The following is a 25,788-nucleotide window of genomic DNA, read 5'->3' as shown; positions in this document are numbered from 1 at the left end:
AGACCAACACGCAGAAGCGCTGGGGGAGACTGGCACATGGAAGGCAGGGAAGATACTCTTCAAGATAAACAGCACAACCATTAAAGACGTAAAAGATGTAAAAATAGAGACAGACAAAGACATGCCCCTAGCAAGGGGGAACCAAGAGGGGTATTTTAGGGACATCACCATAGTCTATACTTTGAAGCAGTGTTCACCGAGGCAGAGGAGGAACCGGAGGAGGAGTGGTTGACAGATGAAGGGCAAAGAGATGTGATGCCATGGGATGAATGGCTTAGATTGCAACCTTGGCCAATGGCAGTGGTAAATGTGAAGCGAGCTGGGAAATCATCTCAGGAGAGGAAGATGGGGACACTGTTGCCTTTGTTACAAAAAGGGGTCGGGAGATCCCATTGTGTGCCCTGGCCACACATGGACATGTATCACCTAATAAAGACATTACCATTGCTCAAAGCAAGTGCAGGTAAATGGATTTATGCCTTAGAAAAACAAACAGCAGGGATTACATTAGCGGAAGGGGACATGAAGAGCCTGTTTGCAGCACTAATATCAGAACAGATTAATACAATATGGGAGAAAGCAGGATACCCAGGGGTGAGAATAGAGACTGACAACATGATGGGGCTACATTTACCAATTGCTGTGCTCATGTCTTGAATGTATTGATGGAGGCCTGCGTAGATAAGCCAGACATAGGGTTGATTATGACACGCACAAAGACATCAAAGGAAGACCCAGCATTATATATTCAATTGATTCAGGAGATGTGGCAACAAGAGAGTCAGGGGATAAAAAAATACCAGTATTTTATCATATGCTGCAAAGAGGACTTCCAACAGAAGTCCAGGCATACATTGACAAGGTAGTGGCCATATAAGCGAAAGGATGGTGTATGGGAGGATAGGTCCATGAGACCCCCTCCCCGACATGCCCCACCTATGTGAGATTTGTGGCTCGTCAGGGGCTCCACTGTTACCGATGCTCAGGTGACGGGGTGGCTGCTGATCGACACACAGGGCCAATCAAGTTGCACTGTAACAGACCATGGACTCCATTTTTGGAGCGTCAAGACTCCATTTTAGATAGTAGTGACCTAAACCCCAACGAGACAGCTTGCCTGCGAAAGCTGCAGCTTGGCCCCCGCTCACTGTGCACAGAGAGCCATACACTCCCCCGGTGCCTCCACCCCATGGCAGATCCACTGAAGGCCCGTTCTCACGAACAACCAGACACGAACAAGTATCAGAACAAACACTGTATCATTTACCTTCCGCAGTACATCACTGTCACCGAAGTGACCTGATTCGCGGTTCAAGTCTGGAAAATAACAAAAACTATACTAATCGAACAGGCCTCGACCCAGCATCTAACCCCTAACATGTAAAATATATGGTGTCAATACCCTCCTCGTATGAACCCCTGTCTATGTTCCCCAAATGAAGTGTTAACCGCATACCAAAGCCAAACGATTATAACACTAGCGTTGGGAAAGGGATAAAAGTTTATAGTACTGATAAGGCAAGACTGACCTCAGCCCGTGTAAGATACCACGTGCCTTGAAGACTCAATGAATGGGCTTGATACAGCCCACTTAGTGCTAACTAACGAAAGCTGATAATGTACAAAGGAAGGCGAGAAAAGCATTACTGAGAATATATGTGTGTCATACAGTGGGACACGTTAAAATGTTATGAACATGAATGTAAATGTACCATCACCTCTGAACGTATTGCTCCTATGCTATTGAGTACACAAACAAACCTAATGCTACCTCATATGTTATCCATCTGCTACCGTGTAGGATGTATTCAACCGATGTTCTGTGATGTGTGAAACACTGCTAGACTTTCATAGTTATATATGAAATAGTATATGAATGTATTAACATTAGAAATGTGTAATCATCCTAATATTACTAACTTTATTAAACGTCCTCTCATGCGGTATAGTGTATAGCCCAGGCACAGAGAATCACGCAGAGCCACAAGGCCATCTCCCCCTCCTCCCGCCAAGATCCACCAGGGCTTGCTGGTGCATGGGCAGCACTGCCTCACCTCCCCTCATTCTGCTGGACCCGCTTCAAGTATTCACCTCCCCCATGTACGAGGCCGTCATGGTCGGCCTAATGAATTATTTACAACCTGGTCCTAAACCCCACCGCCTCAAAGGGCCAGAGATGTACCCTTGCTGATCCAGTAGTACTTCAGTTCACCCCAAGATAATGGGCCTTGGAGATAGGTATGCAACCCTGTACTAACATATCATAAAGTAATTTCTCACTACATCTAACAAGACCAGAATGACAGGGCAGCTCACCTGATGCCCTTTGACCAAACACCCAAGTTTATGACACCCGGTCAACAGGTCAAAAGTAACAGTGCACTGATGTACTGGTACAGCTTCACATTGCATGTTGTTACTCCAGTATCCTATTATCCATTAGAGTAACATATTGCAGGATTTACAGGACAACTGGAATCGTCTAAACGAATGAGTGTTTGGATGTGTGGCCACAAGGGCAGAATGTTAGGGCTGCCATCAATCAACAGCACTGACCGCGCCTGGCCTGGGATCCCCACCCCGATGAGCCCAGCTGACCCATCCACCCCACGTTGGCACCACACAGACATCCACAAATTCTGGAGCGGCTCATCACAACCTCACCTATAGTTAGTCGACGCCACCCAATCCCTGTGACTATGTGCCCCCTATAGTCTGTAGGATGTTGTATTACATAAGAGTTATTCATGGTTATTGTGATGTTGTTAAAGCATTCTGGGTTCCCTGCCTGCACGAGCAATTGTCGGAATGTTTGGGTATGAGTGAAAGGGGGATTCCGGGGAAGGTCAGTTGGAGCGGAGTGGACGGCGTAGGATGAGTGAGAGCTGCAGGTAGGGCGCCAGGGTGCCAGGTTTTTGTATAATGTAAATAAACATAAGTTACTCATCCACGGCTTCTGGTGTGTTGGTGAATTGAATACATCAATTGGCGAAGAGGATTGCCCGGCGTCCAGCGAATCCATGGGGAAAGAGGAACGAGAGCAGCCGCTCTGAACGAACGCACTCATCGCGTTTGTTTGTGCTGAGTTTTGGCACTACAGTGGGAGCCGTATATTTTGTTTATAAACTGAAACGTTTGGGTTTGGTTTCGACGCGTGCGTCTGTCATACACGCTTTGGAGTAAAGGACCCTTTGGAGTATGTCACAGTCACGTGATACGAACCTTTGAGCAATCAGGAAGTCAGGCAAGGATGAAGGAAACATAGGAGCCTCCTCATCCTCGTCCCAGTGAAAAAAAATATATGTTTTTTTTCCTCTCTCATCTTAATGCATATCCACACTAGAACATAAGGACGAGATATCAGAGGACCTTTGTACGTGTATCTCTGAGGAGGAAGTTACAGAAGATTATAAAGGAAGAGGTGCATTTTGGCATTCAATTTTGATATTGTTAATATTCTACGGCTAATTATTTTTTTCTAAAAAAAGAAAATGCAGGGCATCAGCATTCAGCCACCTGCAAGCTTCCTTCCGACCCCTGGTCAGCCTGTGGTTGCTTGGTCTGAATGGAAAGAGTTCTGGTTGAACTATATTCAGACCGTAGAGCAAGAGGGGCTCACCTCTCATAAGAAGAAGTTTCTGTTACTTCATGCTTTAGGGTTTGAAGGCCAAAGGAAGTTCAGAGAGTTGCCAGAATTACCGGGAGATGAAGCTGGTGATGCTGATGAGCACGAAAAAGCCATAAAACAATTAGACAAATACTATGCTCCAGAGACCAGTGTAGCTATAAACAGATACAACTTTTATACAAGGATTCACAGGGAGCATGAAACTTTCAAAGAATATGTGTCGGCATTGAGGCTTTTATCACGCACCTGTCATTTTGGAAATTGAATCACTCTTGATGAACTAATCAGAGACCAAATCATCATCCATTCAAGGGACAGTTTAGTCCAATACAGGTTGTGGATGGTGGGTAACCCGTCCCTACCAGAGACTATTGCCATCGCTAAACGAATAGAACACAGTCAATTGTGTTCGAGAGAAATGAAGAGCAAAAAACAGGAGGTTGCTCATAATATGCAGCAGCAAAATAGTAAAGTCGCACCAGAAGCAGAAGAACTAGGTTTGGTCAGCACGCTAAGGAGCAAAGAATGGATGGATGCCACTAAAGTCAAAAGTAACAGAGCAAGGGGATTTGAGAATAAAGGAAATTCTTCTAGACGAAGGATTTGGGTGCAGAATGAACCCAGATTTCAGAATGCACAGACTAGGGATGGAGACAGATGCTATAATTGTGGTAGGTTTGGCCATTATGCTTATGCAAAGCAGTGCCCGGCAATAGGGCAGAAATATGTGAATTGTGGAGTGACGGGTCATTTTGCTGTCACCTGTAGGCGGAAGAAGAGAGTTTCGGCTATTCAAGATGAAGAGGAAGAATCAGATGAGGAGATGGTGTTCATGATTCATGAACCACCAGGTGGAGAATTCAAATGCCCAAGTTGTGAGGTAATATTTGACAATTGGAAAATCAAGGTGAAAGTGGATAGTTGCTCACCATGGACTATCATCACTAAGAAAACCTGGCAAAGTTTAGTGGCACAGGGTGAATGTTATGTGTTGTATGTTAAAAGTATGTTAAATGTCTGTCCCATGTTATACATGCTACAGTAACAGCGTTTCAAAGAACTGCAAAAAGATGATGTTGAATTAATGACATTGTATAGTTCTGTGGTGTGGTCATTGTAAGTGTGACCCGGCAAGATCGGAAGAGAGTAATATTGTGCTTAAGTCTTTTATTGTGCACGTTCAAGAACTGTTGAAGATAAGGGTTACACACACACATACACTCAGAGTACAATATGGGGGCAGAAACACCCCTGGCCCACATTTGTAAAAATGTACCGGGTTATGCAGAACGTATAAAAAAGTACCACGATCAGTGGCTAACAGAATTAAAAGGAGAAGGATTACCCCAGGTATGGCCAGAAGGCGGATCATTTGATAAAAGTGTCCTGGATATGGTAGCCACATGTATATTCATGAAATACAAGGGGAAGCAGTTTCATAATAGAAGAGAAATATTAGATTTGTGGAGGCTCTTCAAAGAAGTGCCTCCACTCAAAAAGAAAGACTTAGTACCGAACCTGCCCTCCACCGTTGACACTCCCCTAACAATACATGAAAATGAAAGGGAGGATACAGGAAAAGAGGGATCAATAGAGGTAACACGATTGTACCCCCTCCTAAACAAACCAGTGCCAGCAGAAGGATATAGTGATCCCACATATGTGCCCACCACAGCCCCCACAGCCACCCCACGACCAACTGCACCACCACCACCATATGAGTGCCCCAGACAGTGCAGACAGGTAAGCACCCCAACAGTAGATATTGAAAAGTTAACAGAGGACCTAGACTCTAGGCTCTCAATGGCAAGAGACGAGTTATCTAGCATAAGAACTATATGTGAGAACTGAACAAACACCTAGGGCACAGGGGCTCGACAGGTCCTCTGAAGAAGGGTTGAAGAAGGGGGAAACACTGTTTAGGATTCAAGAAGAACCAACTCGAATAATAGAACTGGGGCCTCAGGAATTGGAAGAAAACACAGGTGAAGAGGGAATGGCTACCGGGGGAATGGAAGAACTGTGGTGCGATATCGAGGATGAGGAACAGGAGAATGGAGGTTGCGTGTGGCGATGGGAGGAAGACCAGGTAGAGCAGAGGAGCCACCCCTGGAAAGGACAATGGAAGAGGAATGGACTGGAAGATTAAGGAATAGAACGGGAAGAATGGCAACGTTAGGAAAGAAAGGAGTGAAGGCGAGTACTGGCAGAATGACAAAGAGCAAACTACAACTCCCATTGATACATAGGGGAGGTGGGAGGCCAAATTACATACCCTGGGCCCAAATGGATAAAGCCAATTTGCTAAAATCATTTCCCCCGCTATCAGGCGGGGAAAGTAAATGGATATATGCATTCAAAAAGCATACCGCAGGAGTGCCACTAGCGGTATGAGATGTCAAAAGTCTGCTAGTGTCAGCAGTGGGTGACCAGGCAGACAGAGTGTGGGCAAAAGCTGGTTTCCCGGGAGTAACATTGGATTGTGATCGCCATGATGGAGCATCCTTTAACACAGTGCGCGCAAGGTTATGGGATGCACTAAGGGAAACATTTCCAGACACACCAGATTTACAGTCAGTAATGCAGTGCACAATGAATAATGGGGAGGATGCTATGGATTTCATTTTTCGGGTGCAGGAGATGTGGAGAGCCGAAACGGGCACGCCCTGGTATCAGTCAACATCCCTATTTTACTTTATAATAAAGAGAAGGCTCCCAAAAGAGGTACAGAAAGCACTCGACAAAATAGCAGGGATCGAAGCAAAAGGGTGGCCAGAAATACAAAGCAGAATAGTGCACCACTGCAAAAGAATAAAGGAAAGGGAGAAAGAAATAGCTCAAAAAAGGTTGGCGGATGAGGCAAAGTTAGTACAAACGAAACTGGTGAAGGTCGCTGCAGCTGTAGCAGCACTCCCCCAAGACAGGGAGGGGGAAGAGGAGGAGGGACTGGTAGCGATACAGGGGAGGATGGCAGCAAATTGGGCAGGTAACGGGCAGCCACAGTGCAATGGGCAGGAGCAGTACGGAGACCGCAGTGGCAAGTGTGGGCCCCCTGCGGAGGACGAGGTGGGTACAGGGGCCGCAAAGGGGGTGGTCAAGGGTATGGAGGAAACGGCGGGTATGGAGGACAAGGTCCAAGGGAGGGGCAAGGGAACTGTTGGAATTGTGGTAGGTGGGGACATTACTCACGAGAATGCAGAAGCAGACCAAATAATGTGTATCAGGACGATCAACCATATGGTCATAACTGTTGGAATTGTGGTAGGTGGGGACATTACTCACGAGAATGCAGAAGCAGACCAAATAATGTGTATCAGGACGATCAACCATATGGTCATCCTCACCCAGGAAACCCCTATGGATTACCCATGGGAGGGGCACAAGGGCAGGCAGAGCAGGGGTATGTAGAGCAGTGAAGAGAACCTCCTCATAATGTACAACAGCATCCACAAAACCGCAATCATATGCAATACGCACAGGGTAACCCCTTTGCCACGACTGCTAACGGTGCACCTGCACCATACTGCGGAGTGGCAGTGGTATCAGGGAATGTCTTTAGTCAAGGGGAGAACACAAGACATCCAGCATAGGACAGCCCACAGGGAGCACTTGAGTGTCTATGCTATCTACGACCTACAATTCAGCAGAGGAACCATTGGTAGGGGCGCAGATAGGGAATAAACAGTTCATATTTATGGTGGACTCGGGAGCTGAAAAATCCTGTTCACGTGAAGGCCGGTTTCCGCTATCTAATCGTAAATTGGAGACGCAGGGGTTCTCTGGGGCTGTTGTCGAAGTTCCTTACACAGAAGATTAAATGTCACCGTGGGGGGTAAGACAGTGAGGGCACCCGACTGTATTACGAACAGTCCCCAATTAACTTGCTTGGAAGGGACCTTCTCAGTAAGCTTAATATGACTATCTCCTTCACAGAGAGAGGAATAGTTTGTACAACCCCAGGGATCTGCCCCATGCACGTAATGCTGGTGGTGCATGCGTGAGCAACAGCACCAGAAGTGCGCGGCATACCGGTAGATCCCGATGTGTTTATTCAAGGGCTGAAAACATTGGCACGGGTAGTCCCCGAGTTGAAAAAGCTAGAATGGCGGGTACCTGAAGAGTTTATCTTCCGACCAATAGCACGCCCAGAGATTGTGCCAGGGACAGTGATGTCCTTAGATTTGCATCCAGTTCAAATTTCAGCTAAACTAATAGCCGTCATTGCAATGGATATACATGGCTGCGAGTGGCGCACAGTGTTGTGCATCAATGCCGACATTGCATTGCGGAACCTGTCAGATGAAGATCTTTTCTCAGATTCAGAAAGTGACGGTGAGATAATAATGGAGATAGCAATACCCTGTGACATCATGATACAGGAAAGACAGGTGCCAGTACAACTGATGGCAGTGCTGGGGGCACCACCTTCCTTCTTTGATGATGATATGAAACTAGTGCCCAGTAATTTGTGGACCATAGGCCCCCATGACGTGGGATTATTGCATGGAGTCACACCAGTCAAAATAAAACTCAAACCTGGAGGTATTTTGCCAAGGGTAAAACAGTACCCCCTGTCCTGAGAAGCAGAAGAAGGTATAAAAGAGACAATAAGTGCATTACTGGACCAAGGAATAATAGTACCCTCAAATTCGCCATGTAACACTTGCATTTACCCAATCAAAAAAGCAAAAGGTGGGACATGGAGGATGATCCAAGACCTACGCCCCCTTAATGACGTCACTCAAAAAGAGTTCCCTTTGGTCCCTAATCCAGCATCCATACTGTGCAGCATCCCCAAGAATGCATCGCATTTCACAGTAGTTGATTTGAAAAATGCCTTCTTCTCTATCCCACTGGCAGAGGAGTTCAGGTATCTAACAGCCTTAACACTGGGGGGAAAGAGATACGAACATTGCAGGTTACCCCAGGAATACTGTGAGAGCCCCAGCATATTTAACCGCATCCTCCATAAAGATCTAGGGAACATGACAGCAGAGAGCACGATTATTCAATACGTAGATGATTTACTCATCTGCGCACAGAATGAGGAAGAATGCAGGAAAGATTCTGTTGCTCTCTTGACAAAGAGAAGTGTTATATTTGGGACAGCTAATATCACAAGATGGCAAGAAAATAATACCAGACAGGGTAGCTGCCATCACAGCAGTAAGACGGCCAAAAACAGTGAAGGAAATGCAAAAATTCCTGCCGAGCATGGATATTAGATTATGCAGCATACACAAGACCATTATTGCAGGCACTCAAGGAGGCTCAACGAGAGAACACTGAAATACAGTGGTCAGCATAAATGGGTGATGCATTTACCTCACTCAAGGAACTGATCTCTAACAGGCCAGTGCTCGCAAACCCTGATTACGAACGCAAATTCTACCTGTTCTCCCACTGCAAGGGAATCCTGATGACAGCAGTATTGACACAAAAAACATCCCTGGGGCACAAACCTCTTGCCTACTAGAGTGGCACATTAGATGCAGTAATGCAAGGACATTTCACTTGCAAGCAATCTCTCGCAGCCACAGCGTTCGCCATTGAGAAAAGTGCAACAATAGTGATGGGCTGCTCTGTGACACTATTTGTGGAACACTCCCTATTCGCTATATTGGAAAGATCAAAAAGCACACTGACAACACAAAGAGCAACTGCTTATGAAATAATCTTTTCCAGTGCAAACATACACATCGTCCGATATAAAACAGTGAGTCCAGCAAGATTCATTACAGAACCATCCACACTAGAAGACATGCAGGAACACGACTGTACTACTTACAAGGGGGAGGAAGAGGAAGGCCCGGTGGTTAGCGAAAACGCCCTAAACGAAGGAGAGGTATTCTTCATAGACGGGTCAGCATCCATAAACCCAGACATGGGGGAAAAACATGTGGGGGTGGCAGTTGTGAGATTGGAAGAAGGTGAGTACGAAGTGATAGTACAGCATCGCCTGCCATCCCATTACTCAGCCCAAGCAGCACAACTTATAGCACTCATCGAAGCATTACGTGCAGCAAAAGGTTGCGCAGTCAACATTTACACAGATTCAGCTTATATGACCACAACAGTACACAGTGGGTTGGCAAGGTGGGGACGGAGAGGGTTCCACAGAGCAGATGGGTCACCAGTACAACATGCAGAGTTCCTGAAGGAACTGACTGAAGCATTAAAAGAGCCCACCATGGTAGCCATAGTGAAGTGCCAGGCCCATACGTCCAATACAGACGTTATGTCCTTGGGAAACGCAGCAGTGGACGCTGCAGCTAAGGAAGCCATTATTTAGTAAAAGAATCAACAGGTGAGTACCTAATGCATCAACATGTAGAGGAAGATCTCCCAGACGGATACAACACCATGCCCGTGTCACAAATACTGGAGTTACAAGAAGGGGCAAGTGAGGAAGAAAAAGGGCTGTGGGAAAAGAGAGGATGTAGCCAATCAGCAACAGATCTCTTGTGGTGACAAAATAACACCGGGAAGGTGGTTATGCCACTCAAACCCTTAGAGATAGCATTCTAGCAACTACACTTCCCGGCCCACAATGCTAAACAGCATATAGCAGCAGAGATTCAAGAGGACTGGTTTGTACCAGGCCTCCAGGAACATATATCAAAGCGTGCAATGGAATGCACAACATGTCAAATATACAATTCAGGAATGACCTTAAGGACACTGCGAGGAACAATACGCAAACCTGTAGGGCCCTTCAGAGAACTGCATATTGATTATGCAGATATGGGAGAAAGGTGTAATGGTGCACGGTACATGATAGTGGTAGTTTGTCCATTTACCAGGTCGGTTAAAGCAGGGCTGTCTGCACGACCAGATGCCAAATGCGCTGCAAAGTTCTTAGTGAGGGAGGTATTCCGACGCTGGCGAATTTGCAACGTGATTCGCTCAGATAATGGCACACATTTTGTCAATGAACTTTTCAAAGAAGAAACAGCTCTGTTAGGAATTAAGCATAAACTATGCTCGATTTATCATCCGCAAAGCAATGGCGTGGTTGAGAAGATAAACGGCCTCCTGAAGGGGAGACTGTCAAAACTGTGTTTCTCCCTTAAAAAGAGTTGGGTGCATTGTCTGCCTCTGGCCTTGTTTGAGCTGAAAAATCAGCCTAGCAAGGACCACTATTTGTCACCACACGAGATTGTGACTGGAAGACGCATGCACACAGCACACTCTCCACTCCGCAGACATTCAGATGCGCACAAAAGCGCCACAACATTAGGAGAAGAATTTAATGACTATCTGACAAAACTCACCAGAGCAGCCTGCATGATATCAAGACAGCTTGCACCACCATTTACACGAGAAGAAGGGAATGAGACAGTAGCGTTTGTCGTGGAAAACCCACAAGGGCTGTTAATGCCAGGAGACATGATCTATGTGAGGAGTTTCGTACGTAGGTGGAATGCCCCAAGATTTCATGGCCCTTATGAGGTAATATTTTGTACACCGGCGGTGGTGAAGGTGAAGGGCTTCAGATTTTGGATACATTTGACGGACGTACGAAAAGCATATGATAGTGTCAGAGAGGAACAAGAAGTAGAAGTACAAACAACAGAAGAAGTATCACAGTGAAAAGAAAAACAAAGAACATCAACGTTAAAAATGGGTACAGAATAAAAGAGTGATAGTGAGAAGTTGTAAATTGGTGAAAATTGCTTCTGTGCAAAATGGAAAATAAAGAAGAAAAATGTAAATAAGGCTGTATTGCAATTATAAAATATGTCTCTCTCTCCCTCTCTCTATCTCACACACCCTTTTATCTCTCTTTTTTTGCTTAGCAAAATGATAATTTGAACTGTTTAAGTATGCTTAATGCACTTTTATGTTTTAACATGTATAAGAGTAACCATGGCAATGAACGGGCGGCCCGCAACGAATAACATTAGGGCAGTTAGAAATGTAAATAATGCCTTTGACTTACATAGATATTCGTATGATTGTGGTCTGTTTGTGTGTGATGTTTTATTCTTTGCAATGATGTTTGGCCTCATTACTTATTGGTTCATTTCATTCATCTCTATCGAGATGAATGAGGGGGGAGGGAATGGAACTAACATGGGGAATGGAACCAGAATGGTCAAAGAAGGGGACTAATTAATATGGAACAGATTCCAGCTTGTATGGGGCTATGGTACAGTCCTGCCCAATACACAGCCCTCAAATGATATCAATAGCAGCATAGATCCAGCTCCACTCTCAAATGTCTCAGAATATAATGTTTATAGTCTAAACAATCGCAACCCTTCTGTCATATTGTGGTTGTACGACACTACTGCCACATTTTCATCACCAAAAGTTACCCCAACTGCAGAAACTAGACCACCTGCAGGCATAAAGGAAGAAAATAAAGAAACGGCAAAGAGGTTTATGGCTTTATATGATGAATGGGAAAAGGGGGGCGCGGGGAAAGGGTGCCAATGAAACATATAGCGCAAGAAGCAAGGAGCTACCTGCAAAACAGTAGAAAGAAGAGGGAGGTGGGGAGGAGAAAATATGACGAATATTCTGGTCTGGGTTTAGACACAATAGAAGACCCCAGACATCCACATCAGTCGAATAAATGGTATGCAGACATGAGTTTCACTGCAAAGCAGACAACCAACGAGAGTTGTTATGTCTGTTCCCTGATTCCCCACGCCTCGGGTACACCTAAAGTTCTGTTGCCTAAAAAATTGCTTCTTGCAGATGCCCAATGTCTCCTTCATCAATGTCTCTGCTCTAGTGGCACAGCAAGTAGAGCGCTCGCTGTGACATCCGTGCAGAGCCTGCTAACGCAGGTTCGAATCCCGGGAGGGCCATGAGCACCACACACCGTGGGTAATAATAAGCAGCGCTCAGATACCCGAGGGTTTGTAGTGCTATATAAATGCGAAATTATTATTATTAAATTATCTCACTCTGTGCAGAATCAAGAACAACTTTCAGGCACATGAAGTATCTTTTGAGATGTTGCAAAATGAGAAAACCTGTTCTCAAGAGCCAAAGGAGTGATATGTTTGAAAGAACCATTTTTTCGTGATTAAAGAGACATTATTTTTGGACAACAAATGGAAAGATGAAGTAATATCATGCAAAGCTGAAGCACTGCGAGGACTGACGGTTGAAAAACTACAGTGGATCGAAAAAACGTGCACACTAGTTTGGAAGGAGCACATCATGAAACTGACCTGGGTGACCGCCATAGAAAAGCCGTTCGAACTGCAGAAAGAAATATCATATGATCTGTGTTTCCAGGGCAAAGGGAAAAACTCAATGGGTGTAAATAAGAACTGTAACCGGACACTCACTATCCCAGACATGAAGAAAGGAACAGCAGTGCTACCGGTTACCGATGCTCAGGTGACGGGGTGGCTGCTGATCGACACACAGGGCCAATCGAGTTGCACTGTAACAGACCATGGACTCCATTTTGGGAGCGTCAAGACTCCATTTTAGATAGTAGTGACCTAAACCCCAACGGGACAGCCTGACTGAAAGCTGCTGCTTGGCCCCCGCTCACTGTGCACAGAGAGCCATACACTCCCTCGGTGCCTCCCCTCCATGGCAGATCCGCTGAAGGCCCATTCTCACGAGCAACCAGACACAAACAAGTATCAGAACAAACACTGTATCATTTACCTTCCGCAGTACATCACTGTCCCCGAAGTGACCTGATTTGCGGTTCAAGTCTGGAAAATAACAAAAACTATCCTAATAGAACAGGCCTCGACCCAGCATCTAACCACTAACATGTAAAATATATGGTGTCAATACCCTCCTCGTATGAACCCCTGTCTATGTTCCCCAAATGAACTGTTAACCGCATACCAAAGCCTAACGATTATAACACTAGCGTTTGAAAAAGGATAATAGTTTATAGTACTGATAAAGCAAGACTGACCTCTGCCTGTGCAAGATACAATGTGCCTTGAAGACTCAATGAATGGGCTTGATACAGCCCACTTAGTGCTAACTAACGAATGCTGCTAATGTACAAAGGAAGACGAGAAAAGCATTACTGAGAATATATGTGTGTCATACAGTGAGACACGTTAAAATGTTATGAACATGAATGTAAATGTACCATCACCTCTGAACGTATTGCTTCTATGCTCCTGAGTACACAACCAAACCTAATGCTACCTCATATGTTATCCATCTGCTACCGTGTAGGATGTATTCAAACGATGTTCTGTGATGTATGAAACACTGCTAGACTTTTGTAGTTATATATAAAATAGTATATGAATGTATTAACATTAGAAATGTGTAATCATCCTAATATTACTAACTTTATTAACCGTCCCCTCATGCGATATAGTGTACAGCCCAGGCACAGAGAATCGCACAGAGCCACAAGGCCATCTCCTCCTCCTCCCGCCAAGGTCCACCAGGGCTTCCTGGTGCGCAGGCAGCACAGCATCACCTCCCCTCATTCTGCTGGACCTGCTTCAAGTATTCACCTCCCCCATGTCCGAGGCCGCCATGGTCGGCCAAACAAATTATTTACAACCTTGTCCTAAACCCCACCCCCTCGAAGGGCCAGAGGTGTATCCTTGATGATCCAGTAGTACTCCACTTCACCCCAAGTTAATGGGCCTTGGAGATAGGTATGCAACCTTGTACTAACATATCATAAAGTAATTTGTCACTACATCTAACAAGACCAGAATGACAGGGCAGCTCACCTCATGCCCTTAGACCAAACACCCACGCTTATGACACCCGGTCAACAGGTCAAAAGTAACAGTGCACTGATGTATTGGTACAGCTTCACATTGCATGTTGTTTCTCCAGTATTCTATTATCCCTTAGAGTAACATATTGCAGGATTTACAGGACAACTGGAATCGTCTAAACGGATGAGTGTTTGTATGTGTGGCCACAAGGGCAGAATGTTAGGGCAGCCATCAATCAATGACACTGACCGTGCCTGGCCTGGCAGCCCCACCCCGATGAGTTCAGATGACCCATCCACCCCACGTTGGCACCACACAGATGTTCATCAATCCTGGAGCGACTCATCGCAACCTCACCTATAGTTAGTCGATGCCACCCAATCCCTGTGACTATGTACCCCCTATAGTGTGTAGGACTTGTGATGTGGTTTTGTAATAAATAAGTCTGTCTTTGCTATTGTCAAACAGAGCGCTCTCGGAGCTTGCAGAGTCCTTTGCATGCCCTATTTGACTAGATAAAAAACCCTTTACATTCACCCGCACTTGGTCTTGGTCTCATTCCCTGGGGGGGTGTGTCCTTTACTGCCTCTCATTGTGGGGAGGGTAATGCCTTTTGGGGACGCTTGCTTTCAATGGGCTGAAATACAAGCACATATAGTACATTTTTGTTAAAGAAGACAAGATAAGGAAAGGGAGAAAGTAGAACAGGCACAAAAAGCATAAGCACAATTGGAGCAAAAATAAGTTTGGAAAGTGCTGTCATTACCAAGAGGAACAAGAACAGCCTCAAGGTCCAACAGAGGGGCATGGAGGGGGGTGAAGGGACATGGGAGGCTACCAAGGGGAGAGAAGTAATGCCAAAAAAGTAAGGGGTGGAGGTTTTGGAGGAATGAGACCCAATGTGGAGGACCCTGTTGGGCATGCGGGAGGATAGGACATTAGGCATGAGACAGGGGCAGCAGACCCAGATGCAGTAACATCCAGGCATGTCAAGCGATCAATATCCCACATATCAACTGCCTAATAAGATGGCAGATTACACTCCAGTTGCCCCTTACACACCAAACGTGATACCAGCCCCCAACCACATGTATGCCTCAGCCCGCCACAGATTCACCATAATGCGCAGGTCATAAAACCAACAAAGGTAATACCCATACAGTATCCAACCCCACAGACAGGAACACCGCTGATACAGCAGGTACCCACCCAAGCAAACACCCATTCATGGGAGCAGAATGCCCTGCCACAAGGTACAGTAACACATTAAACAGGAATACGTGTCTTAGGGAGCAACCCTTTCCCAACTCCCCGGTACAAACACGTACCCACAATAGGACAGCCCACAGGGAACTCTGAAGTGCCCAACCAATCCTATAAGTAACTCCTGACCCTGAAGAGGAACCCAAGTTGGGAGTGAAGATAGGGAACAGAATATTTACCTTTATGGTGGACATGGGCGTCCCCAAATTCCACAGAAGGGAGGAGAGGTTTCCTCTGACCAGCAAAAACTTGGACACACACTGATTCACTGGGGCTGTTCTCACGGTTTCATTCACTGAAGGTTTACCCATCACCATGGGGGAGAAGGAAGTGTTACCACCTTTACTATATTGGAGAGACTCTCCAGTTAATCTTTCGGGAAGAAATCTACTGAAAAAATTGAATATGTCAATTTCTTTTACTGACAAGGAAAAATAGTGTGTTTGACAGCAGGCATGCATTACATAAGAGTAGCTACAGTGCTTCAAGCACCTTTGTAGCACCAACACTGTGCGAGGAATACCATTAAATGAACGTCTATGCAATAGCAGTCTTAATAGGATGGCTGCCAGGAATACAAAACATGATATTTTACCTACCCACTGAGTTTTTATTCAAACCAGCTGTGCCACAAGAAAAAGCACCAGGTACAATGTGTATTCTTGATATAGAAGAAGTGATCATTAGAAAATATACTGTGGTACTCACAGGCACAGATGAGCAAGGGATAGAATGGCAAACTGTCTTGTGTATAGATCCCACACTGCTATTGAGAGAAGTGTCAAGATTAATGACTGTTTACAGACATTTAGGAGGAAGGAGACATAGTGTTTGAAATGTGCATCCCATGCCACTTGACCAAGCAACTTAGAGATGTGTGTCACACTGTTGCAATTACAAGCACATCACTATCACGGTTGTACGAAGACATAGCAGAGGTATGCAGTCGCCTATGGACTGACAACCCAGAAAAGGGGTACAAGGTAGACAACAAGAAATTACAGTATTGCCAGAAAGTGGTAGTATATTTTGGACAGACACTATCATCAGAAGGGAGATGGATTACCCCAGAAAAGACAGCAGCAATATGCAACACCCCCAATCTACCACTTTCAAGACAATGCAACAATGTCTAGGATTGTGCAATTACTGCGAATCCTGGATATTCGATTACACCACAGAAGTCATGCATTGAAAGATGTGCAGAAGACAAAACAATCCCTCAAATGGACAGATGAAATGATACAGAATTTTGAGGACCTCAAAACAGCCATCAGTGATGCCCCAGTTTTAGCTACACCGAACTACAGCAAGCCATGTTTCCTGTTTTCATATTCTGATGGTCAGGTAATGACAGCAGTGCTCACTCAGCGAACAACTTTGGGACACGCTCTTAGCATAGTACACTGACACATTAGACCCAGTGATGCAGGGCCATTTTCCCTGCAAGCAGGCATTAGCCACCACAGCATTTGCTGTACAAAATCCTCATAAGAACAATGGGATGTTCAGTAACATTAGATGTGGAACACACGTTTTTTTTCCATTCTAGAAAGAAACATGTCCACTCTCACAACACAGAGAGCAGCAGGCTTATCAAACCCAGCAAAATACATTGTCAGAGTCATGTGGTAAACCCTGCAAGATTAATATCCAAACCAGTGGAAGGGCATGGTGAAGTGCACAACTGTGCAACCTACAACGGCACACCAGAAGAAGAAACCCAAGTGATATAAGACTCACTAGACACAGTAGTAGTTGAGTACATTGATGGGTCTTCAAAGATAGACCAGGAAAACGGACAGAGGTACACAGCATTGGCAGTAGTGAGTGAGATATGTGAAGGGAAAGGAAAAGGAGTATTAAGTGATAGCAAAAAAAATATTGCACACATATTTCTCTGCACTCAAAGAACTCGTTGAAGCCTTGGTGTCACAAGATGATGAGGTTACCATAAACACAGATGTGGCTTATGTGAGGTCAGCAGTACATTCAGGCTTATCTATATGGGGAAGGAGGGGTTTCAAGGGAGGCAAAGGGCAGCTCACACATTGGCGGCTCCAAGATGTGTTGGCAGGTGTCATCAGGGGAAGCCAGTGAAGCCAGCGACTAGCCGTCAACCAGCATCAATCCACACAAGTAAGTGTTGCATGGGTGAGGGGTAGAGCAATTACTCTACTCTAGAAAACCCTGCCATTCTACATTACCCTACCTCGGAACTGTGGTTACCAGCATGTGCCTCATTTAGATAAGAATTGTGAATGTTAGTCCTATGTCTAATGTACTATTGTTAACCGTACAGGATTCTCAAATCTAGCTGTGTTCAGTCTTGTACTCAAACTGCATTGTTAGGTGTGGGCCTCTCTCCCACTATACAGGACTCTCAAATCTAGCTGTGTCTAGTCTTGTACTCAATTTTGCGTTGCCAGGTATAGGCCTCTCTCACACTGTGCAATACCCTCATAATTGGCTGTGTTTAGTCTTGTACTCAATTTGCTTTGCCAGGTGTAGGCCTCTCTCCCACTATACAGGACTCTCAAATCTAGCAATGTTTAATTTATTGTACTCAATTTGCTTTATAAGGTGTAGGCGTCTCCCCCACTTTACAGTACTCTCACATCTAGCTTTGCTCAGTCTTATTAGTTAGCATTGTTAAATTGCACAAATTGCATTGTTAGTTAGCTGTGCTTAGTCTGCTTACCATACGCTGATACCAGCTACAGTAGGTAACCTAGGCCCATCGCTACAGGACTCTCAACTCCAAACCCAGACACATAAGCAATTCTCACAGCCTACAGTATGTATTACTCACACCACTAGCGTGGACACAGGCCGCAGGCACGGCCAAACATCCATGCATGATAGAACACGTCTACAGCTAAGCACATCCGGCCTAGTTTCACACATAGCCGCTCAGACTAAAACACCTGACGTACCACAACATCTCTGCCACTAGGATACATCGACCAACACCTGTTTTAGCTGGCCTCACATAGACTCTCTCAACAACAGCAATCTATCTCTAACCTCAAGAGCACCCACCCACGTGTCTGACCTCTACTGGGCTGCCTAGTCGAACCTTGCCAGCCACCCAAGTCTTAGAATGGCAATCATGCACACACACACATCTAAGCAATTCCCCTAGAATCTCAAACCACATTGACTACAGTCAGCAAAGGCGATCAACCAAGGAAAAAGCGCATTGAGGCCACACAAGTGGGGAAAGAGAGCTATATAAATAACAAAATACAATACAATACAATACAATAAAATATGTACATTTTTACTCTTTGTGGAAATTAAGTACACACTCTTTTAGACATGTTTGGTAATTTCTGTATTTTATTCTTTGAATTGCTGTTTTTTCTTTGGACAAACATTGGGCAATCTGTAGTTCATGGAAAGACTGTTCTTTTATTAAGATGTTTTTAGAAAGTTCCATAAAGATAGATTGGATGGTTTGAAGGTTTGTCTGATGCCATTATGCCATCCTTCCGTTCTGTTGTTAATTTTTGCAGTTTCATTTTTGGCTGCTGTATAACAGTTCCATAGTTGTTTGCTGAAACGTGGCTTTCTTCTTGTTCCACTTCTTGTAAGCTGTCCTATCCAGGTAGAATCAAAGTAGTCCAATAATGGTTCAAATTTGTTTTAATTTGCTTTAAAAAAGTCACTGTGTGTTAATAATTCATAATGGTCCTCTACATGTTTTTCAGGTATAAACTCTAGACCAAACAGTAATTTAATGTTGAATTGAAACTCTAAATCCTCTGTGTATTGACTTTGCATTCCATTTACTTGTATTTTGCGCCATATTGCTTGAGTGAAATGAAAAAAACACCCTCAAGTTTTAGTCTCGGCAAATGTATCTTGAATTGCTTTGATCTGTAGAATTTCATAATCCAAAATAATAATTTCTCGTTGTTTAGGTGAAACAACCTCCTTTACAAATGTGTATATTTCCTTGTCATTTTCATGCAATGTTTTTTTGGTTAAATCTCTTTATTGAGTGATAAACAGGAGATGGACATGAGAATAAAATAAAGGAATATAGCCCATTACAGAACTTTGGGCGCCTACATACAATGGTTGTGTGAGCATAACAGAAACTTTGCAAAAGGTACAAATCGTACATTCTGAAGGCGATAAAATCCTGTTCTGTAAAAATAGCAAGCGTGCAAGTACATCATGTGTTTATCGTCCCCAACACCCCAAACAGGAAGAAAAAAAAACTCCCCTTCCCCATCCTCACATTTGTTCTGCTAAGTTGCTTCTGTATTCACTTTGGTATGAAATCAGGCCACGTAAATTGTGGGGGAGTCTGGCCAATGCTGTATCATGTCTTGTGGTGTTCAATCGAACTAGCAGTTTTGAGGTTCTGGTATGATAGGAGTGGCGGCACCTTAGAAGTGATTATCTATAGAAACGTGTAAACCAAGAATTAGGTGGGTAGAACGGCATATGGTAAAGTACGCTAAAGTACATGAGAAGGCAGGCAGGTCGGAGGGGGGGAATTGTGTATGTAACAGACACCCTTCCAGTGGTCACCCCCGAACTGCACTTATACTGATGACTTATAGAAAGAAATGAGTCAGGAGATAATAGTCAAACCAAGATGTAGGGCCACATTTTAAAATGTACCCATAGAAGGGAGTACCTTATGAAGACGGGAGTGAGGTCAGTGAAGTCAAGAAATCGGTTTGGAGGGAGTGGGCCTAGAAATTATTGACACATGAGTATTTGGAATTACGGGTCAATGGAGTCAAAAAGCATTGAGAAAGATTCAGGTAAGCCAGTGGGTTTGGAGTCAGGAGTGTGAGACACAAACTTCTTTCTCTAACTGTCCACTCATTGCTGCCACCTTTCAGGTGCAATTATGATAACACAGGGGAGATATTTGTAGTGCCTGTTTGTGCCCTCCCCATCTTCAACGTGCAAGAGAATAAAACGGACACTCCCCGGACGGGGAATAAGGCAAAGCGAGCAGGCTGCGAGAGTTCAAGGAAAAGTTTATCTAGATCTCTGAGAGTGCTCTGGCAAAATTAATGTTACAGTACATTATATAGGTACAATGCACGTCTAACATATGGTGCTACGTTGGACCCGGATTGGTCAGCCAGGATGGTATCTTAGGTGTGGGCATCATCTCTTCCTCCTGGTTCGTTACTTGGTTGGCGGGAGGATGGACATCAGATATCTGTGCTCCGAATGGGTGATGGTCAGGTCGCCGTGAAGCATGGTGGTCACTATCTAAGCTAATGAATACATTCTAAATAATGTATGCACTAAATAATAGTTGTTCAAAAGACTCTCAGTAGTCTATCATGTCACTATATAAATCACACAAGTGCCTATATCATCTATAATATTTGGATTATACAGGTCACAGGTTAAGGGTCTTGACCACTATAATACACTGATTGAACTGTAGGTTTAGTTTCACAAGAATCTCAGGTATGTGGCATTTGTTAGTATTAGGCACGATATACTGCAGCAGGGGTCTAATATTATTTGGGAGTCTGCTGGGTGGGCATAATGGCATGGTCAGTGGTCTGGCACATGAAAGGAATATCTTGCAGGGACACAGGGTCAGAATGGCAGTAAGTTTCTATTGGTGAGGGTGCGGGGACAAGGACACGTTTGTGGAGATGAACGAGCTATGTGCTTAGTTCATGCTGGTTCACATGTGGGACAGTGATATCAGAGGAAGACTGATGTGATACATTTATTAGTTGTTGCAAATACCTCCGGCTTCAGCGTGAGAATGGAGCCGCAGAGTTTTCCAGTCAGAGTGGGAACAAAGGTGGGGGCCATGTGCTCTGTGTGCCTGACCGCAGTAAGGAGAGGGAGAGAAGCGTTTCGTACTATCGCAGTGAGGCCTGGTCACCAAGATGGAGTCGAAAGGGGGCACAAAAAATGGATGCCCTGTGTCCTGCTCAGTGGTCCCATCTACACGAAAGTCAACTAAAGTTAACATTGCATAAGGGCAAGGGGTGAACCCACTACTGGAGGCACTTGGTCCAAGTTTTGTACTGAGAAGTGAAGGCAGCGAGGGGCCTGCTGGCCCCTCGCTCCCACACATGCCATATGACATGAATTTACTAATACAATCCTAAAGTACTATAACTTTGTATCTTATTTGTTTCTCATTAAAATATCAGAGTAATGCGTAGCGAAAGCTACCTATTTTCAGCTGTCAACTCACAGCCAATTGAGAGTAAAATAGAGTGAATGAGGAAGAGAGTTGTAGATGGAGGATTGTGTGTTGAGTAAGTATATAGCAGTTTTAAATAAAGCCGATGATAGATGTTATTAATGTACATGCTATTGTATGTTAAATCCATGATAACAGTAAAACTCCACTGAAGAGAAAGGATACTAAATATTTTCTTGGTAAGAAAGTCGATGGTTATTGGACATTACATTTCAGAGTCAATTTCACAAATTCATGAAAGTCTTTATCCCGTACATGTACTCACACTAAACTGTATTAGGCAGCTTGTAGACAGAATTTGGGTTAGTGTTTCTTGGCATATATAATCTGTATTGTCTTCTTCAAGGCTCCTTTAACTTCCTTGTTGCGTAGAGTGTAGATGATAGGGTTCATCATGGGTGTTATCACAGTATATGCCACTGTGACAATTTTATCAGTGTCCTGTGTATCGTTTGACTGAGGTTTCATGTAGATGTACATGGCTGTGCCATAGAACAGAACCACAACCATGATATGAGAGCCACACGTAGAGAAGGCCTTGTACCGCCCTTTGGCAGAGCTGATTTGTAGGATGCTAATAATGATTCGGACGTAAGAAACCAGGATTAAGGAAATGGGGATCATGAGTATAAGGATGCCCACCACAAATATGATAATGCCAATAAGCGAAACATCAACACAAGCTAATCTCAATACCGCCGGGACTTCACATTCAAAGTGGTTAATCTGATTATTCCCACATAAGGGTACCTGCAGGGTAAAGGCCACATGTAAAATTGAAAGAATAAATCCACATATCCATGTCCCTGTTGCTAGCCTTAGGCAAACGTGTTTGTTCATGATGGTCATATATCTCAACGGATAACAAATTGCAACGTACCTATCATACGCCATGATTGCAAGAAGTATGCACTCTGTTTCACCCATAGAAAGGGACAAGTACATCTGTGCCGCACAACCTGCAAAGGATATGGTTTTTTTGTCTGACAACAAGTTTTCCAGCATTTTGGGAACAGTCATGGTGGAGTAACACATGTCCAGGAAAGATAAGTTGCTGAGGAAAAAGTACATAGGTGTGTGGAGTTGAGGTACCACTTTGATGGCTGTGAGGATGAGGGTGTTCCCAATAATGATGGAGATGTAGATTATGAGAAACACCACAAACAGAATAATCTGTATCTCTGGGTCTCTGGAGAGTCCCAGCAGGATGAATTCTCTCACGAAAGTATGGTTCTGCCTCTCCATTCAAACATACTGTTTTTTCTAAAAGAAGGAAAATCAAATAATATATATTTTTGTAAATTTGAATCCTCATACATATTGATTTCAGTAAGCCATTTCATGGCAGAACTCTATTTCTCTATCAAGTGCAGGTACTTTAGAAAACATTTTAAAATTCTTCTTCAGTGTAACTTTACATTTCAAGAACAGTGGCTACCTTGACATGTGGCACTTTTCTTATACACAGACCAAACTGCTCATCAATTCCCATTTCAAGTGGTTGACTAAACAAGTGTTTGTACTTGTGAATGTCGGGGTGTACTAAATGTATACATTTATATTACACATCTGGGAAGAAGACAGTAAGGGCCTCATCCTCTTATAGGTATAGGTACAACTCCAAAAGGCATTCAACAGTAATGACAGTCAACAGCACTAAATTTCACAAAAGAACTGCAAGCAAATAAGTGCTACAAAAGGAAGAACACAATTTAAAAGTGTACTAGCTGTACCTCGTTTATCCCAGGTATATAAAGCGCTCTCTATTCCCCTTTCTCACGGCAATTTCACTCTCTTTGTCTCACTGTACATCTCTGTCTTTTAATATGTGAAAGAGATTTGTATTGCAATGTGCACTCTTGATAGAGCCACGCCAGTTGTCGATATCTGTTGCACGACCAGAGAAAAAAACACAGATATCGTATAAGGGGAGAAGGGAAGTGAGTGTGTGGTTTTGTTTTGTTGCAATAGACGCTATTAAAAGGCTCTTTTTTAAAGTTGGTTTTCATTTCTCTCCATATACAACAAACAAAATGAGAAATTATTCAGATAAAGAATAGATACCGGTTTAAACCAGATTGGCTGTATCCTATTGTTAGAGAAGAATGCAGATCAGGGGCCAGATTATCAAAACGTTGCCCTTTTCCAAAGAAATGCAGCAAATTAATTTAACACCAATTTTGCTGCTTTAATAATACGGAAAGGAGCAAAGTGATTTAGCCCCAATCAGTATTATCTACAAATAATTAAAATACAGAAATATAGTGTTCTATGTTTGCTGCGTAACATGAAAATAAATGTAGTAAACAATTGGGGTCATTACGAGGTTGGAGGTAATGGAAAATCAATGCCGGTAAAGGATTACCGGCACCGCATACCGCTCCGGGCTATTCCGACCCAAGAACCCGGTATTAGTGGTGCCGCTAATAATGTCGTCACTAATAGCGGCATGGGCGCGGGCACGCGGCCCTTCAGGCCAGTAATACTAGGATGCCGCTAACAGGAGGACATCATAAGTCAGGCGAACATGCAAATAGCGGCATCATGAAGGCGCTAATACGGGATACCGGCATGCTGGCAATACCGGCATCGCAAACCACCCGTAAACTGCAATGTGCAGTGTTCCCAACTGCCACAGGTGCACACAATCACCACAGGTGGAGGCAATGGAGTCTGGGCCAATACAAAAGGAGCACACCCACACACCACACCCCTTCCCACACCAAAATGGTTCCACTAGTAATACTGGGGCTGGAGGACATGCTTGCATTACTACACCAGCAACAACAACAACAACAGCAGGCACCACAGAGGATACGCAGGTGGAGAAGGAGGGTGAGACAGGCCCAGCAAGCCCCACCAGTGTAGCCAGTGGTACCACGCAGGCAGCCCCCAATCCCTTGCATCAGACCAAGTCCATTCAACCTAACCCCTGAGCAGATCCACACCCTGTACCGTCTGGAACGGGACACCATCACCACCATTGTGGACATGATACACAACGACATTGTCAGCCTCATAAAAGTACTGTTGTTACCGGCATGCCGCTAAGCTCCTGCACACAAACTCGTTATAGCTCACTATTAGCAGGCTCTTTCCTACACGGACACAGTATTTTCTCCATACCGGTATGGACTGTTTCTTACCTCCAACCTTGTAATAACCCTCAATGTCTTTTTATGTTATGCAGAAGACATATTAAAATAGAAGCAGTGTAAATTATGTTTGCCTTAGAGCAAAGGTTTTAATATAATACTGATTGTGACAAAACCTGTTTGCCCTATTCCGTATTATCAAAGCATTTGCTCAATTTCTAGCACTGGTGCAAATGTTCGATAATTTGGCCCGAGATTTCAGTGAAGACGGGCTAACTAGCTGACACTTAACAAATGGGTAGCATCGTCAGTGTCACACATAAACCTGCCTTGCTCGTGCAGTGGATTGGGGCCAACTAGACATACATCCCCTGGGTATCACCATCAGGGCCTCTGTGGTACAGCTTGCTCACTGATACAGTGAAGTTGGTCCAGCTCTGTGACCTTCCTGCACTGGCATTTGTCCTCTCTCAAAAACCTACCTTGCAAATGTAGTGATCTAGGCCAAATGTCTGATGCCCTACATTGTGCATCATCACTGGCCTCTGCTCAAATACCCACTACGCCAGTCTATTGGTTGGTACCTCTAGAGTAACCTAAAAACTCTACAAGTAGCTCAAAATGGAGCTGTGAGAGCAGTGTGTGAGCTGGCCAGAACAGACCAAATTTACCAGGGAAGGAAATCCTTGCACTGGCTGCCACTCCACCATCGCATTTGCCACAAGATCCTCTCTCTCACACTAAGTGCCTCACAGAGAAAGCTCTCGACTACCTGCTGCATCAGTTGCATTAGGCCCCGGTCACTCGCCTCCTTTGGTCTAATGGATCCAACAAACGTATCTCACCCGAATTTAAGCTGAAAAGTTTTGGTGGCACCTGTTTTGATGCCTGTGCACCAAGTCTTTGGAACCC

At 44.4% G+C, this 25,788-nt stretch overlaps 1 protein-coding gene across 1 annotated transcript; it reads right to left on the bottom strand.

Moving 5' to 3' along the window:
- Positions 1 to 22,084: 22,084 nt before the first annotated feature.
- Positions 22,085 to 23,026, bottom strand: LOC138487398 (olfactory receptor 2K2-like). Its single transcript, XM_069613967.1, has one exon. It carries the CDS (start codon positions 23,024 to 23,026, stop codon positions 22,085 to 22,087), a length of 942 nt encoding a protein of 313 aa, XP_069470068.1.
- Positions 23,027 to 25,788: the final 2,762 nt, after the last annotated feature.

The sequence above is a fragment of the Ambystoma mexicanum genome, chromosome 9, assembly GCF_040938575.1.
Source record: "Ambystoma mexicanum isolate Mex_15411 chromosome 9, UKY_AmexF1_1, whole genome shotgun sequence".
Taxonomy (NCBI): domain Eukaryota; kingdom Metazoa; phylum Chordata; class Amphibia; order Caudata; family Ambystomatidae; genus Ambystoma; species Ambystoma mexicanum.
This window is presented reverse-complemented; position numbering and strand designations above follow the sequence as displayed.

Coding starts and splice junctions, on each gene's coding strand:
- LOC138487398 (XM_069613967.1), bottom strand. CDS start 23,026: ATGGAGAGGCAGAACCATACTTTCGTGAGAGAATTCATCCTGCTGGGA.